We start from the raw sequence: 16,993 nt of genomic DNA, 5'->3' as shown, positions 1-16,993 counted from the left end.
CTGAGATTAATACATTTGAAAGGAAAGTCGAGAGGTAGATGGCAACGCTTCAAATGCGACAAAGCTCATTTCGACTATAAATTGCCCGAAAATGAAAAATGGAAGTTTGCGAGAGAAAGTAAAGTTTAAACATATGCAAGTATTGCGGACAGCAGTTTGTGCTTATACAATTGAAATCAACCATGACAAAGGCAGGTCCCGCGAATAACGGCATTGCCCTAAATGTAACAAGACTTTGATGAAAAATTTAACCTTAAAAGACATGTTTTAAGGCACGCAGGTGAAACACCTGATACTAAGTATAAAAAAATCCAATTACTGCACTTTAAAGTAGATAGAATATGTACAGAATGCGCTAACCAACCCAAATTAATCCCTTGTTACCATCGAACACGCATTGACTGTTTTTGAATTATTGAAATAACAGCGATTTTTCAATAATTCGATGCTGATAACAAAACAATGTCAAATTCCAAGGATTTGATGTAGGTTGTTATGCATCTAGAGCTTCCAAATAACTCACGAGGTGGTATTTTTGATTTTTTTGTTTCTTCTTTTTGTTCCCGAAATGTAATTTAATATGAAAGCATTCAATAAATTTTAGCTTGGTAATAATGTCTATTTACATCGTTCTATCAGCTGTATGGTTATTTTTGTAATACAAAAAGTTTTTTCTGGAAAAGTTTTATAAAATTTTAATAATAGTGTAGTAACCTGTAGATAACAAAATGAGTGAATGGCAATTGTGGTGTCGCTTATGTGCTGACCGAAATTCGGACTGTTACACTAATGCTTTCCATGACGAAGCTCTGAAGGCTGTCAATCCAAATATGACTTTAGTCGAAGTCATTGAAAAATGTTTTTCAGTGAAAGTAAATGCAATCGTTAGCCTAAGCGACCGCAATGTAAATTATCTTATATTCTTGTTTAGATAACTCCAGAAGATGATTTCCCGAAGGTGCTATGTTCCCAATGTCTACGTTTAATTAAAGACATTGTTGACTTCAGTGAACGTGTTATCAAAGCGCAGGAAATATACAATGAGTTAATATATAACACAAAGCAAAATAGTCAAATGAATATTGACATGAATGTTGATACACTTGTGACTAAAAAATCTGGTTTAACAACTGGCAAGCAAAGTCCTACATGCAGCAGCATAATAAGTAAGGTATCTTCTGTAAATATTAAAAATGAACCAGAAGAAGAAGAGGAGCAAAGTATTGAAAAGATTGCAGAACTTGAAGCAGATGAACACGTTTATGAACCCAATCCGGACCAAAAAGATGGGTCATGCTGTGATTCGGATCCATTTAGTAGCATAGAAGATAATGGTAATCAAAAGGACGGAGAGAACAGATCGAATATTGATGTCATATTAAATATAGAATGCAATGAATGTGCTAAAGAATTCGAGTCTTTCGATTCTTATCGTGAACATCTGAAATTAATGCATGGAAAAGGAAAGTCGAGAGATAAATGGCAATGCCCCAAATGTGACAAAACTATAACCACAACATTTTTTTTTAAACGTCATCTTATAGATATTCACTTCGGTCAGAAATCCCAAAAAATAAGACAAGAAATGTCACGCGAATTGCTAGATAAAGGACGGGATATTAATTTAGAAATCTCCTGCAATGATTGTGGGCAGCAATTCGAAACATTCCATTCTTACAGAAGGCATTTGAAATCTGTGCACAGCAAAGGTAAAGCGCGCGAAAAATGGGATTGCCCGAAGTGTAATAAAACCGTGACGACAAGTTTTAATTTTAGAAGACATCTTCTGAGTCACGTAGGCCAAAAATCTGATTCTAAGCATAGAGAAAAAATCCAATTACCAGACATTAAAGTAGACATCAGCTGCAGAGAATGTGCGGGTCAATTCAACTCATTCCAATGCTATCGTCAACATTTACGGTTGGCGCATGACAAGGGGAGGGCCCGCGAAAATTGGTGTTGTCCGCTTTGCGACATTACAGTGTCAACTAGCTATAGCTTTAGACGCCACCTGATGACCCACATACCGGACAAAGAAAGAAGAACTCATCCATGCTCATTATGCAGTAAGAGTTTTGTTACGTATTCAGAGTTGCGCATTCATCTCTTCAGACATAAACCGCTGGAAGAACGGAATGTGATACCATGTCCGCATTGCGCCAAACGCTTTTCCACCAATAAGTTGCTACAAACACATATTAAATGCATGCACCTTAACGAGAGACAAAAACGTGTAACGACCAAAAAATATCAAGATGAAAAGCACGTCGTTTGCGAGGAATGCGGCATGTGCTTGCGCAATAAAACCAATTTAAAAATTCATATGCAAAGACATAGTGATAATGCACCGTTCGAATGTGAAATATGCAAGAAGCGTTTTAAAAATCCTAGACGGTTGAAGGTAATGCAATCATCTTATTTAAAATATGCAATTTGCACTTTATTGGTTTTTTCCAGATACATAGTGAAATTCATGATTCACATAAACACGTTTGCACTATTTGTGGCCAGCAATTAAATACTCGTAACACTTTGAAACGACATATGTTAGTGCATAATGGAAAAAAACAACAAAAATGTGATTATTGTGGGCAAGGTTTTAATCATTCTACAAACTTGAAAATACACTTGCTTTCTCATACCGGTCTTAAACCATACGCCTGCAATTTTTGTGATCGAACCTTCACAAATGGAGCCAATTGCCGTCTGCACAAAAAGAAAATGCATCCCGAAGAATTGGCTGCTTTAGAAGCTGCTGGTGGAAGCAAACATATTGTTCAAAAAATACCTACTTTGGAAACCTTAAAGGCTCTGTAAGATTTTTAAAATTTTTTTTTTAAATAATATACCCACTGGTGGAAATACGAATACAAATGTTCGCAGGCGATCCTAAAAATGCTATACGTTGTCGTTAGCTATTTTAGGCTGTTTTTAAAACAAAGTAGCTATAATTATCATTTGCGAAAATCGTATACGCGAAGAAAAATTAAGTACATCGGTGGATATAGAAGGTTCGGCCCTAGTCGAACACAATACTATATGTTTGATTTTATATCGTCTTAATATTATAGTACCAAGGCAGCTAGTAATTTGAAGCCGGTGGCAAAACCAAGGGAGTGAGGGTGTGTTTGTTGCATCGTCATAACCGGAGAGAATTAACTGATATATAATGAATAATATAAAGAATTTATTACCAATTGAATTGACATCAATAATCTTAATGAAATCAAGGATACATCCATTTCCAAATTGTCACGATTTTGCAAGTTTTTTATAATTTTAGGCATTATTTTCATAGGCTGCGTGTCGTTTTTTGAACTTCTAGTAATGATTGATAGTACATAATGTAAAAGACGTTCATTTGAGAGCCCTACAACCATATCATATTTGGTTCCAACGCAATCAACTGTAGAGTTTATAAGAAAAACCTCGACGAGCCCATGGGAATCTACGCAAATGAATAGCCCTTTAGCAGCACTTTAGCATTATTAAGTTCGTTTTAAGTAGGAATTCAATGTTTTGCAGTGAGTTCGACGGCGTAGAGCTTTAAGCAATCTAAAAAGCCTGAATGTTCTTGGGTCTGCTCTTAAACCCATTACAATTTAAACAACTAGAATTTTTATCTTGTTCTTCCCCGGGACTTCTATGAAAGTTTACGAAAAGGCGTAGAGGGCGAAGGACCTCGTCCAGATTTCAGAGAGTATGAATTAATATAATAATAATAAAATAAGAATAATTCGATGCCAATAACAACACAATGATAGCTTCAAAGGATTTGATGTAGGTTGTTATTATACATCTAAAGCGCTTGCAAATAACTCATGAGGTAGTATTTTTGATTTTTTTTGTTTTATTCAAGTGCATTTTCATATGAAAACAATTAATGAATTTCAGGTTGGCAATAATGCCTATTAATATCTACCTTCTATCAGCTGTATGGGTATTTCTATAATACGAAAAGTTGTTTCTGAAAAAATTTGATAAAATTTTAAGAATAATAAAAAAACCTCTATGTAATGGCAAAATGAGTGAATGGCAATTGTGGTGTCGCTTATGTGCTGACCGGAATTCGGAATGTTACACTAGTGCTTTCCATTGCGAAGCTCTGAAGGCTGCCAATCCAAATATGATTTTAGTCCAATTCATTGAAAAATGTTTTTCGGTGAAAGTAAATGCAATCGTTAGCCTAAGCGACCGCAATGTAAATTATCTTATATTCTCATTTAGATAACTCCGGAAGATGATTTGCCCAAAGTAGTATGTTCCGAATGTCTACGCCTCATTAATAGCATTATCCACTTTAGTGAACGTGTTATTAAAGTACAGGAAATGTTCAATCATTTAATATATGACGCTAAACAGAGTCAACTTAATATTGATGTAAATGATGCCAAATTTCAGCCTGAAAAGTCTACTATAACGGCTGGCGAGCAAAGCCCAACATATAGTAGAATATCTGAAGCATCTATACATATTAAAGATGAGCCCGAAGGAGAAGAGGACAAAAACATTGACGAGATTAGAGGGCTAGTGAGAGAAGAACATGTTTATGAACCCAATGCGGACCCAAAAGATAGCTCGTGCTGTGGTTCGGATCTGTTTAGTAGCATGGAAGAGAAAAAATTTAATCACCTTCGTAACCAAAGGGAAGACAAAAACATAGTAATACAAGATGTTATAGCCAGTATAGAATGCAACGAATGTGCTAAAGAATTTGAGTCTTTTGATTCATATGACGAACATCTGAGGCTAATACATAGTAAAAGAAATTCGAAAGGTAAATGGCAATGTTACAAATGTGAAAAAATTGAAACGGAGATATCATTTTTTAAAACTCGTCTTACAGATCTGCATTTCGACGAGAAACCGCACAAAATAAAAAATAGAAGATCACGTGGGTTGCAAGCTAAAGCAGGAGACATTAGCTTAAATATGTCGTGCAATGATTGTGGACAGCAGTTCGAAACATTTCATGCGTATAAAGAGCATTTGAAATCCATGCACGGCAAAGGTAAAGCTCGTGAAAAATGGGATTGCCCCCTGTGCGACGTCATTGTGCAAAACAGTTACAGCTTTAGACGCCATCTCATGAGCCATATATCAGATAAAGAACAAAGAACCCATTCGTGTTCATTGTGCGATAAGAGTTTCGAAACATATTCCGGAATGCGTATTCATCTATCCGCTCATGAACCGCCGGGAGAACGAAATTTGATACCATGCCCACATTGTGACAAATACTTTTCATCAAATGAGTTGCTGCAAGCGCATATCCAGTGCATGCACGTTAACTGGAGACGAAAACGAGTAACGACAAAAAAGTTTCAAGACGAAAAGCATTTTGTCTGTGAAGAATGCGGCTTGTGCTTGCGCAATAAAACCAATTTAAAAATTCATATGCAGAGACATAGTGATAATGCACCGTTCGAATGTGAAATATGCAAGAAGCGCTTTAAGAATTCTAGGCGGTTGAAGGTAATCAATCGTGTACGTGAAGTAGGATATTTTCAATTCATTGGTTTCTTCCAGATACATAGTGAAATTCATGATTCACAAAAACACGTTTGCAACGTTTGTGGTCAAGAATTAAATACCCGCAACACATTGAAACAACATATGCTAGTACATACTGGTAACAAACAACACAAATGTGATTATTGTGGTCAAGGTTTCCATAGTTCATCAACCTTGAAAAGACACTTAATATCCCACACCGGTCTTAAACCATACGCCTGCAATTTTTGTGATCGAACTTTCACAAATCGGACCAATTTTCGTGTACACAAAGAGAAAAAGCATCCTGGGGAATTGGCTGCTTTAGAAGCTGCTGGTGTGGGCAAACATATTGCCCAAAAATTACCAACCTTGGAAACCTTAAAGGCTCTGTAAGATTTTTAAAATTTCGTTGAAAGGTATATCCACTAGTGAAAGTACGAATACGAATGTTGAAAGACCATCCTAAAAATGCTGTAAGTTGTTAGATACTTTTGCTATGTTTTTAAAACAAAAATAGCTATAATTTTCAATTCGAAAAGTTAGATAGTGTGAAAACACACTTATGTCGGGAATCGTATATGCGAAGAAAAGTTAAGTACATCGGTGGATATAGAAGGTTCGGCCCTAGTCGAACACAATACTATAGGTTTTATTTTATATCATCTTAATATTATAGTACCAAGGCAGCTAGTAATTTAAAGCCGGTCGCAAAGCCAAGAGACTGAGTGCGTATGTGTTGCATCATCATTACCGAAGAGAGTTAGCTGATATACAATGAATAATATAAAGAAATTATTACTGAAAGTGAATTGACATTAATAATCTTAATGAAATCAAGGAAATGGATCGAATATTGTCACGATTTTGTAAGTTTTAAACAATCTTAGGCATTATTTTGATGGCCCACCGAGAGGGCGAAGGACCTTATCGAGATTTCGGAGAGTATATATTAACATTACGATAAATAGGCCGAACAGCCCTGATTTCTCGGAGAGAATCTGAAACCAAAAATCAAGGAATCAATAGCCAAACAAAAAATTACATAACACATTTCTTATTATTTTTACGTTTTTATTTTTTTTTTCCAATTATTATTTCTAATTATTATTAAAAAAAAAAGGTGTGAACCTGAAAGAATGCGCATACTTCGTGGGAAACATCAGGTGAGTCTTCTTCTGAGTGATGGTATTGTCTTATTGTTTTGTAATCTAACAACATCACACTCTAAAAATTTTCAAATCTATAACAAATTTTTCACGCAAGTTAATTAATTAAAATGGAACGCAACAAAAAAATCACAATTTATATTACTTTTAAATTAAAGTAGTTTTCTTTTAATTATAATCATATTAATACTTCATTAATTAAAATTTGACAGCCAAAACTCATGTTAATTTATATTGCTTTTAAATTAACGTACTTTTCTTTGATTTTTTTTTTTTTTAATTGAACTTATAAACATGTTTTTTCTCTGAATTCGTAAAGTTCGGTTAAGGATTTGGTGAGATTTCCGGAGGAAGACATTAGGATTGGTTGTAGGAATGGAAAAGGGCAACTCTGTAGGATGTTTTATTTATTTATTTATTTTTTTTTTGTGTAAAATAATTCGACGTTAACATGATGCAGATGTTTTTTTCTAAATTAACGAACTAAACCCGCATTCTTCCGACGAGCCAATGCATAGCTAGTTTTTAAGAACAAAAGAATACACCACTCAACATGAATTGCCATTCAGTATGGTATAAATTTCTTAAATTTTTGAAACAAAAATGAATTTTAAATAGTTAGATGTTGATAATAAAAGAATGTCGATTTCAAACGATTTAATGTAAGTTAGAAAACGATAAAACTTTACGATACAATAAGAACAAAATGGTAATACCAACGAAACACAGCAAAATGCGCAAGAAGTATAATACTAAGCAATAAGTCAAAAATTAGTAGCGGTCCGTTCAAAAATAATTCAATACATTGACACACTACACTCTAAATTAAAATCGCGTTTTTCTGCAATCTTTTTTGTTTTGTGTGAGTTTTAGAACGTAAGAGAAGTAGTATATAAGTCAGATTCATTTTCAATAAAAAATGTTAATAATCTATAACTATTCAATGTTAGTTTGCAATGTTCCACGCCATACTTGATACATCACCAACGGGAACCATAAATGAAGAACAAAATGAAGGCAGTTGTTATGAAAATAAAATCACCACAGCGGAGTATTTGGTGATAAGTATATTTTTATCGAAACTCTTAGTGCAGCGGTAACGCGAACGTCAGCTCTTAAATATGATCAAGGTCTAGAATTGCAAGGTTGCGTAAATGAAAGTAAAAAGCGAAAGCCCGCGTGGACGGATGTGGATGATGAAGAAATACAATTGGATGATATGCGCAAAATTGCCGAATCTACAGATTTATTTAATCATTTGGAAGTGAACAAACCTTATAAGGAATATTTAAACACAATTGGCAGCGGCGCTAGCGTGTTGTTTGCAGGAAAATCGAAACCAGAGCATGTGGTTTTAGAAACAAAAATAAAGTAATTGATGAATTTCTATTGTTTTCCGCGTCAGTGTCCTTTGACAATGTCAACAAACCTTCTATATAAAACGTTATTTTTGGGACTTCGACTTTGCAGACTTTTTGCAAAACCATACGGGAATTGACAAATAATACGGTTTTGCATATATTTATACAAGAACAACAAAAAGAGAAAAAACAGAAAAAGAAATGATGATCGTTTCTTTTAAATTTTAAAGTTACTTATCTAATTTCTATTTATCTTACACTAATGTAAATATTTTTGTATATGTGAATTGCAATTTCGGTTTATATCATTTATTTTGGACATATAAGCCAACAATCTATTGGCTTAGTCCATCTCTGTTCAACATACCAAAAAGAAAAAAAAATATCATTTTGTAAGAGATGAAAAACAAATTAATAATATAGCATACATTTTAAGGTGGAAACATATATATTACATACATAATCAATCTTCCGTATCACTAGTCAGTAAACAAACTTGTTCACTTTTATTTTTTGGTCTTTGTTTATTTTTGGGTCTAAAACGATATGATTTTGTTTACATAGCAGCATGGCTGCCCATTGTGTTTACACCGTGGGTGTTTACGGATGTAATTTTAATATTTATTTTTCTATTCACTTTGTATTTTAAAGTGAAAACATTTTATAAACTTTAGCTTGGCAACAATGTTGACATTTATTTTCTATCAGCTGCATGGTTATTTCTATAATAGGAAAAGTTGTTTCTGGAAAATTTTTATTAAGTTTTGAAAAAGGCTTAATAACCTGTGAATGGCAATTGTGTTGTCGCTTATGTGCAAATCGAAAATCGGACTAATGTCTACCATAAAGCTCTCCACGCTGCCAATTCAGAAATGACTTTGGTCCAAGTCATTGAGAAATACTTTTCGGTGAAAGTAAAATCAATTTTTAGCGTAAGCGACCAAACTGTTAATTATCCTACATTTTCTAGATATCTCCGGAAGATGATTTCTCGAAAGTCTTATGTTACCAATGTCTAAACCTAATTAATAAGTTTGTCGACTTCAGCGAACTTGTTACTAAAGTACAGGATATATTCAATCATTTGATATATAACACTCAGCGACTCGCAAGCAAAGCTCAACACGTAGCAGAACATCTACAACTATAGTAAATATGAGCTTCAAGGGTAAGAAGAGGAAAATATTGAAGGTATTACAAAGCAAGAGGGAGAAGGGTAGGTTTATGAACCTAATGCGGGCCAAAAAGATGGCGCGTGCCTTTAATCGAACCATAGGATAGAAGACAGAAATTTGATTACCTTCGTAGTCCAAAGGAATGCACCTAAAATGCTAAAGAATTTGAGTCTTTTTGATTCTTATCACGAACATCTGAGGCTAATACATGGAAAGAGAAAGTCAAGAGGTAAACGACAATGCAACATTCAATGCAAAACTCAACTACAAAACTAAATTACTATATCTTTTTTGAAAATGGATCTTACAGACCCTCATTTCGACAAAAAAAGACCGGATAATAAAATATGGTGGATCATGCGATTTGCGCAGGGAAGCAGGGCACATTAGCTTAAATAAATATGTCGTGCAATGATTATGAACAGCATTTCGAAACATTTTATGCTTATAAAGAGCATATGAAATCTATAAATGTCAAAGGCAAAGTCGAAAAATGGAAATGTGCTAAATGTAATAAAATTGTGGCGACAAGTTTTAATTTGGAAAGACATCTTCTAAGACACGTATGTAACTATAGGAGAAAAGTGCAATTACCGGACGTTGAAGTAAACATTAGTTGTAGAACGTGTGATGAGCAGTTCAAGTCATTTCATAGCGGGGTAAACATTTTATGTAAATTTGGGAATTTTTTGCTTATTTATTTTTTCTAGGTACATAGTGAGATTCATGATTCACATAAGCATATTTGGAACGTTTCCCGTCAAGAGTTAAATACTCGCACCACCTTGAAAGGGCATAGTGGTAAGTAACAGCACAAATGTGAATTATGACCGGGGTTTTATAATTCATCATCCTTAAAAATACACTTACTACCCCACACCGGTCTTAAAGCCTGAAATTTTTGCGACCGAACTTTCACGAATGTAGCCAATTGCCGTCTGCACAAAAAGAAAATGCATCCCGAAGAATTGGCCGCTTTAGAAGCCAATTGTGGTGATAGACGTCAAGAATTGCCAACTATGGAAATCCTACACGCTCTGTAAGACTTAAAAGTTTATTTATATATGTGTTTATATATATATATTTATATATATATTTATATATATATATTTTTATATATATTTATGTATACCCACCATTGGAAATGCGAATTTTGGAAGGCGGTCACTCAAACATTATATCATTGCCTTGGATTGTTTATAAAAAAATGCTAATTCTCAATCGAAAAACGTGATAACAGCATAATAGGAGAATGCCATCGCATGCAATATATATCTTTTTTCTCTTTATGATCTACAAGTTTTGCGCACTATTTTTGTGGGTATAGAAAGTTCGGCTTAGGTCTAGGACAACACTGCATATGCCACTTTCATATCATGTTAATATTACAGTATTAAAACAGCTAATATTTTACAACCGGTGGCAAAAGAAAAGGGAATGAATATGTGCGATGCATCTGGCAATGCTGAAGAGAGAGTTAATTGATATACAATGAACAATGTACAGAAATTATTGCTGAACATTAATTAACATCTATGTAAGATAGTTTTTATGTTGGTTTTACAATTGTCAATAAATTGAAAACAATTCTAAAAAATTGCAAACAATGTCTATACAAGAATTGAGCTCTGATATGCAGATATGTCCAGCAAATGATTGGTTCATGTGGTGTCGGTTATGTGCGGAAAGTGATACTGGAAATATCAAAGTTAATATATTTGAAGAGCCAAACAATACTGAAGTTGGTTTGGTTAGTGCCATTAACAAATATTTTGGAGTAAAAGTAAGTAAATAGAAACTAATTTCGCTTCTTTGATATGTTATAAATTTCCGTTGTACGTATAGATATCCCAGGAAGATTCATTACCTAAAGTATTATGCACTCATTGCTTTAATGTAGTCACTGCCGTGGTTAATCTGCATGAACGTGTTGTTAAAGTGCAACAGATGTTTAATGCTTTAATCTATGATTCTACGCAAGAGCTCGACGATTTGCAATCAACTGCAGTTTTCATAAATAATGCTTTTCAAAAAGAAGAGGTACAATATTTTCTGGAAGTGAAAAGCGAGTTAACTGAAGAAGATACGATAAGCAGTGAAGTTTCAGAAGCAACTATTGGGCATAACCAGAAATTTAGTGCTATGGCAAATGGAAACGAAGAGGAACTTGTTATGGAAGTAGAGTCACCGAAATTGCTACAAGGCTTTGATGCTGACTATGAACCGGAAGCTACCAGTAGCAATTTGTACGACGTTAGTAAGGAAAATAATAAAAACAGAATGAAAAAAGAAAAGAAAAAAATTAAATATGATACGTACAACGACTTCCAGTTGGATGTCAAATGCCAAGATTGTTCCAAACAACTCAAATCCTTCTTTTCATATCGACAACACATGACATCCATACATGGCAAAGGATACAGCGAGAAGTGGAAATGCCCAGTTTGTAACAAACTTCTAGTAACAAGTTTCAGTCTTAAACGCCACCTTATAAGTCACAACAATGAAAAGAATACCTACAACTAACGATAACAACGAAGGCGTGAATAAAAAGCTGCCAAATCGGAAGTGACGATTTTGTGTAGAGCAGTATTGAGAAACTGTTACACATACGAGATGAAACGGCAGCTCATAACCTTTGTTAGAAGTATGAGTTTGTTGCAGCTGGCATTGCTGCGGAATGTCAAAAATGTTACAATGTATAGTAAACAGACGACGTTAATTAACATTTTCCTTCAGAAATAATTTTTACGCAGAGTTTAAAGATGTTGTCAATAAAAAAAAAATATTTGTATAAAAGCTGAATTTAAAAAGCAAGCATGCTCTACGATTTGATTACGAATGTTAATCACTTTTAATCAGTGACATACAGGGCTATGGTCCGTACATTGACTGTTGAAATATTTTCAAATATTTTCACGTTCAAATTGAATTTATATCCATCTTAAATTAGTTGTGGAACGTCTGCTTAGAAGAGTGGACAACTTATTTGTAGCGCTTATATTTAAAAGCAATTTTTTTTTGTTCAGTTTACTATTTGAGTCAATCCTCCAAGATTCGGAAAATTGACCAAAGATTAAAATCCAATTTTCTCTCAAACCATTTAAAATTTGTCATTTACTTTAACAAATAAATAAAAATCAAACTTGATCTTCTCTACACTTTGCGCAAGAAACCAAGCCTTCCGATTGAACTTGTGAATGCAAGTTTCTTGAATGGTCGAGTGAAACTAAGCACGGAAGAAGAAGAGGAGGTCCTCAAGTCAAAAAGTGACGGAGGTAAGGGAGCGAGCAACGTGCTGCTTGCCCGGCGATAATGTCCTTACTTGCTTTGGTTTTATCTTTATTTTATCTTACTTGTTTTTTATTAACTTTTCATCATAAAATAACATTTTTAGATTTCGTTTTGCAAGAAAATTTATATGAAGATGTGGTAAAAAATGGTCCTATCCCTCTTAAATTCTCCACTCTCAACTGATATGCCAAAATGCCTTTTTCGCTCATTTTGGTCAAGAATAACATGTATAGAGAATATATGGAGAGTAGGTCCAATCCATTTTCAATAGTGATCGCCGTCAGCGAACATACAATTGAGAATGTTTGAATAAATTTCTTTACATGTATTGTGCGCCTATCAAGAATAAGCGTATACAATTATCAAGAATTTTGCATGTATTGTGCGCCTTTCGACAATAAGCGCATAGTCGTTCTCAATAATTCAACAGGTCTTTGTAAAAAAGCCATCGATGCGAGATTTGTATACAAATTCCAACCATCTGAGAAAATACAAAATACTTGCGACAGCAGATCATAAACAAAATATCAATTGGAATTTCTTTACAATTTTCTAAAGCTACAGCAAATGAAGAAGAGCAAAAGCGAGTAAGTCAAGGAAGAAGAATCGGATGTCACACTGTAACAAACGTTTACAAAGCCAAAGCATGTACAATTCCGAAATAGGTCGTTTTACAGTTGATCAGGATAATTAGCGTGTACGTCAAATGCGCGTATATTTACTGAATGGGAGAAACGTGCGACGGCAGATGTAAAATAATTCGAGCATAAGGAGAGCATAAGGCGGTTTTTTAACATTTTTCTCTTTGACTTGTCCGTGATAGTTTTTCTTATTATACCCTATACAATATGTGGTGCAATGGTATATTAAGTTTGTGCAGACGTATGCAGCTGTACTAAGCTAAGTGGTGTAGTGTGTAGTATTTTTAATTGCTTTTCAAATTAATTTACTAAAAATTTCGTTAAATTAGTTTAGTTTATAATTAATGAGAAGCAATTATTTAAGTCGAAGCTGTTTAGGTTCATAAACTCTTGACCAAATATTGTTTTGAAAAAGAGATGGGTGCTATGTATTAACGTTAAACTATGGGAAAAAATTGAATCTTGATTTGTAGAATCAATAGGCGGACATTTTCCATGCAGTTCGAAACGCCAAACAATATGAGGGCAAATGCCCGTGGGGTATAGCAAGCTTCGGCTTAACTTAAAAAGTAACTAATTTAACTAAACCAAGTAAGAAAATTATATTCTGGTGTGACCGAATCCTTCACAATTTTGTAGATTTATCTGCTGCACTTTATAAGTAGTGAGGAAAAAGTCAATTTTTTTTGTTTTTTGAAAAGCAGAGATGTTCCAAGTTTATATGACGCATTGGCGTGTCCTTAGACCGATTTGGTTCATTTCCAATATCAACTCGTCTGCAAGAACTACCAATGTTTCTGCCAAATTCGAAGTCGACAGCTTCACTTTTGCGGTCGGGAGAATGTTTACAAAGGACATTGCCCAGACGGGCAGAGGGACATACTTAATTCGATTCAGAATTTTATGCTGATAAGAATAAACATACTTTGGAGGGTATGTGTAACGTGCTTCTAAGTGTTGCAAACCAAACGAATATACTCCTCATCCTTCGATGATGAGTATGCAAACTGTTCAGAATGTTAATAACAATATTGCTCTTTCGAAAATTGAAATAAAGTATTTACATTCCGACAGTTTATATATGTTCCTTATGTTTCGAGTTCGATTTTCCTTGGACTTCAGAGCACCGAACTGGCATAAGGCTTATATAATCTAATCCTTTTTCTTAAAAAGCATCACTCCCATACTTCACACATTCCAGATTTCTATGCACTAATTAATTAAATTTTATTAATTGTTTTTCTTCTATTCAGCAAATCAACAACCGGAAATTCGTTAAGATATATAAACCTATACTTTATAGGATATATTAATTTTAAACGACTATCGAATGTTGTGCACTGAACTGGCAATGCCGTAAATAATCTCAGCAAACTTTCAATTACCTTTTGACAGTTACTTATGCCTTTAACGTAACTTTATATTTGAAAAGTAGAAAAAAATTTATTTTTAATTACAATTGATTTGCATTAACTCTATAAGCGTAGAATTTCTACATATATTTTATTCAATATTTGCTAAAATCAGAAATACGTATACACATAATTTCTGCGCTAGATTTACAAATAATGTTAACTTTCTTAAAGATTATCCCCTTATAAAATAATACTGCAATAAAATAATAATGCAAACGGACGAAATTTCCAATAGAAAAAAATCTGAGCATGTAAAATGGGATTTATGGTGTCGACTATGTGCAAGCAACGATTTAAGAAACGGAAATATTAATATTTTTCAAAAGGTGAAAGATAAGGAAAATATGACATTGAACGAGGCTATCCACAAATACTTTAGCGTAAACGTAAGTTAAATAAATATATGTATTTATATATTAATGTAAAGCAAATTCAAACACATAGATAAAACCGGAAGATCGTTTACCAAAAGTGTTATGTTGTTATTGCTTCAAATTAATTAGCGCCCTAATCGACTTCAATGAACGCATATTCAAAGTGCAGAAATTATTTTCAACTTTTAATTCGAATTTTAGTCAACCGTTCAGATTACATTTAATACCAGAACGCGAAATTCACGATTTCTGGAAATTGAAATCTATTAATACAGGAATGAAGGAAAATATTGGCAAACGTAAGCTTTCAGTGAAATTTAAAGATGAAATTACCGAAGAAAGTAAATCACAAATGACTAAAAATCTTCGAGAAAAGATACAGAACAAAGAAGGAAAGATAAAAGAATTTAATAATTCCTTTAGTAACATACAAAAATTTTCTGAGAATGATAAGGATGCTTCTCAAAATAGGAGAAAGAAGAAAAAAACTACAGTCAAAAGTAATGAGATTTTCCTTAAAAAGAACTCGCCAAATAAAAAATCCGTTTTAATACAAGAATTTAAAAATAAAATGGAAATGGAAGAACTTATTGATACCATAGGAAATGTGTTTAATGAAAAGGTTGGAAATAAGGACGAGCCACGTCCTAAGCAAGAAAACAATAAAACGAATAGAAATGAGATAAAGCAATTTGGAGAAAAAGGATCGAATGAAACGAAAGAGTCAATTAATACTGTCACAGTAAATATGGCAAAAGATAATAATAATGACCTCCTTCAGGGAAAAAGTAAAACATTACATAAGTCTTCCACAAGGGTACAAGACTTTGAATTAGATATCACTTGTAAAAAGTGTGGCGAACAATATAAATCGTTTTTTCCATATCGGCAGCATTTAAGATCGGCACATTCGGAGGCATGGTGTGGTGGCAAATGGACATGTCCTGATTGCGATGCAACTGTACTGTCGAGTGCTGGATTAGCGCGACATGTTTTGTTGCATAACAATTCCCATCACGAAAACATTTATAAATCTTCCCCGAATTTAGGGGACATTAAAATGAAAATACCGTGCAAAAAATGCGACATACAGTTCAAATCTTTTTTTCCATACCGTCAACATTTAAAAGCTGCGCACAACTTGGGAAAAATTCATGACGAATGGACGTGTCCCTTCTGTGGAAGAATAGTATTTTACATTTCAACTTTTCGATCTCATCTTTTGACTCACATACCAGGAGGAGCTAACAAGTCCCACACATGTTCAGTGTGCACGAAAAGTTTTCGTACGAAAAATGGACTACGAGAGCATATTTTAAGCCATACGCCAATGGAAAAAAGCCATGAGTTGCCATGTCCAGAATGTGATAAGGACTTTTCCTCAAGGACATGCCTAAATGATCACATAAATAATGCACATAAAATAGATGATCAAAGTTTACATGGAGGAAGTGGCGTGCCCTTCACTACAAACAGTTTTTCAAAAAATGACATGTTTATCTACGACGAAAGCGCGCCATTTGAAAGCGGATTATGCAAAAAAAAATTGAGAAACGCTGGCCAACATAAGGTATAAAATGTGTCACCATTATTATTAAAGTAGAATTTTAAAGTAGAAATTTATTTATTTAAGGCACATGAAGAAACGGGCGATTCCCAAAAATTTACTTGTACTCTTTGTGGACTACGATTAAGTGCACTTAACCTTCTAAATCGTCATTTAGCAATGCATAATGACATGAAATACCAATGCGAGCACTGTGAGCGCAGTTTCGGATACATAAGTGCGTTGAAGGTTCATATGTTATCTCACGCTGGTACTAACCGTTATAGCTGTAAATTCTGCGATCGAACTTTTCCTACTTCATTAAGCCGTCATTTACATGGAAGTAAGATGCATCCAAAGGCTGTCATAAAGGATTCTGATGGCTGCTAATAAATTGTCTGAAGAAATCTGCCCCTGAATATTGAAACAATTGTAAGATGAAATAATTTTCAGAATTTTTTAGTATGCAACTTATTGTTCAAGAGGGTTCATCTCACCTGACGGTTCGCATACCTATCGAATTGA

The 16,993-nt window shown here is 33.9% G+C and overlaps 3 protein-coding genes across 8 annotated transcripts; all 3 read left to right on the top strand.

The window, feature by feature from the left end:
• The first annotated feature begins 713 nt into the window (after window positions 1-713).
• On the top strand, window positions 714-6,785 carry LOC119632819 (zinc finger protein 729-like). Its single transcript, XM_038025933.1, has 8 exons — window positions 714-872; window positions 932-2,401; window positions 2,458-2,813; window positions 3,952-4,168; window positions 4,228-4,777; window positions 4,847-5,475; window positions 5,530-5,885; window positions 6,173-6,785. The coding sequence occupies exons 1-8, from the start codon at window positions 729-731 to the stop codon at window positions 6,219-6,221; spliced, it is 3,771 nt and encodes a 1,256-aa protein (XP_037881861.1). The 5' UTR covers window positions 714-728; the 3' UTR covers window positions 6,222-6,785.
• A 1,604-nt stretch (window positions 6,786-8,389) lies between these two features.
• Window positions 8,390-12,192, top strand: LOC119634068 (zinc finger protein weckle-like). Of its 6 annotated transcripts, none has more exons than XM_038027997.1 (7): window positions 8,390-8,937; window positions 8,994-9,427; window positions 9,509-9,857; window positions 9,909-9,999; window positions 10,090-10,237; window positions 10,359-10,981; window positions 11,044-12,192. In XM_038027997.1, exons 6-7 carry the CDS (start codon window positions 10,805-10,807, stop codon window positions 11,722-11,724), a joined length of 858 nt encoding a protein of 285 aa, XP_037883925.1. In that variant the 5' UTR covers window positions 8,390-8,937; window positions 8,994-9,427; window positions 9,509-9,857; window positions 9,909-9,999; window positions 10,090-10,237; window positions 10,359-10,804; the 3' UTR covers window positions 11,725-12,192. The 6 variants fall into 6 exon arrangements, with proteins under 6 accessions (XP_037883925.1, XP_037883926.1, XP_037883929.1 ...); XM_038027998.1 differs by having other exon boundaries at window positions 9,909-10,237; window positions 10,359-10,515; window positions 10,590-10,981; XM_038028001.1 differs by having other exon boundaries at window positions 9,909-10,237; window positions 10,359-10,735; window positions 10,818-10,981.
• A 2,700-nt stretch (window positions 12,193-14,892) lies between these two features.
• LOC119632818 (zinc finger protein 181-like) lies at window positions 14,893-16,858 on the top strand. The gene is made up of 3 exons (XM_038025932.1): window positions 14,893-14,934; window positions 14,993-16,492; window positions 16,556-16,858. Exons 1-3 carry the CDS (start codon window positions 14,893-14,895, stop codon window positions 16,856-16,858), a joined length of 1,845 nt encoding a protein of 614 aa, XP_037881860.1.
• Window positions 16,859-16,993: the final 135 nt, after the last annotated feature.

This window comes from Glossina fuscipes, unplaced genomic scaffold (genome assembly GCF_014805625.2).
Source record: "Glossina fuscipes isolate IAEA_lab_2018 unplaced genomic scaffold, Yale_Gfus_2 2, whole genome shotgun sequence".
Taxonomy (NCBI): Eukaryota; Metazoa; Arthropoda; class Insecta; order Diptera; family Glossinidae; genus Glossina; species Glossina fuscipes.
Note: the sequence above shows the minus strand (reverse complement) of the source record. Positions and strands in the feature narration are given on the sequence as shown.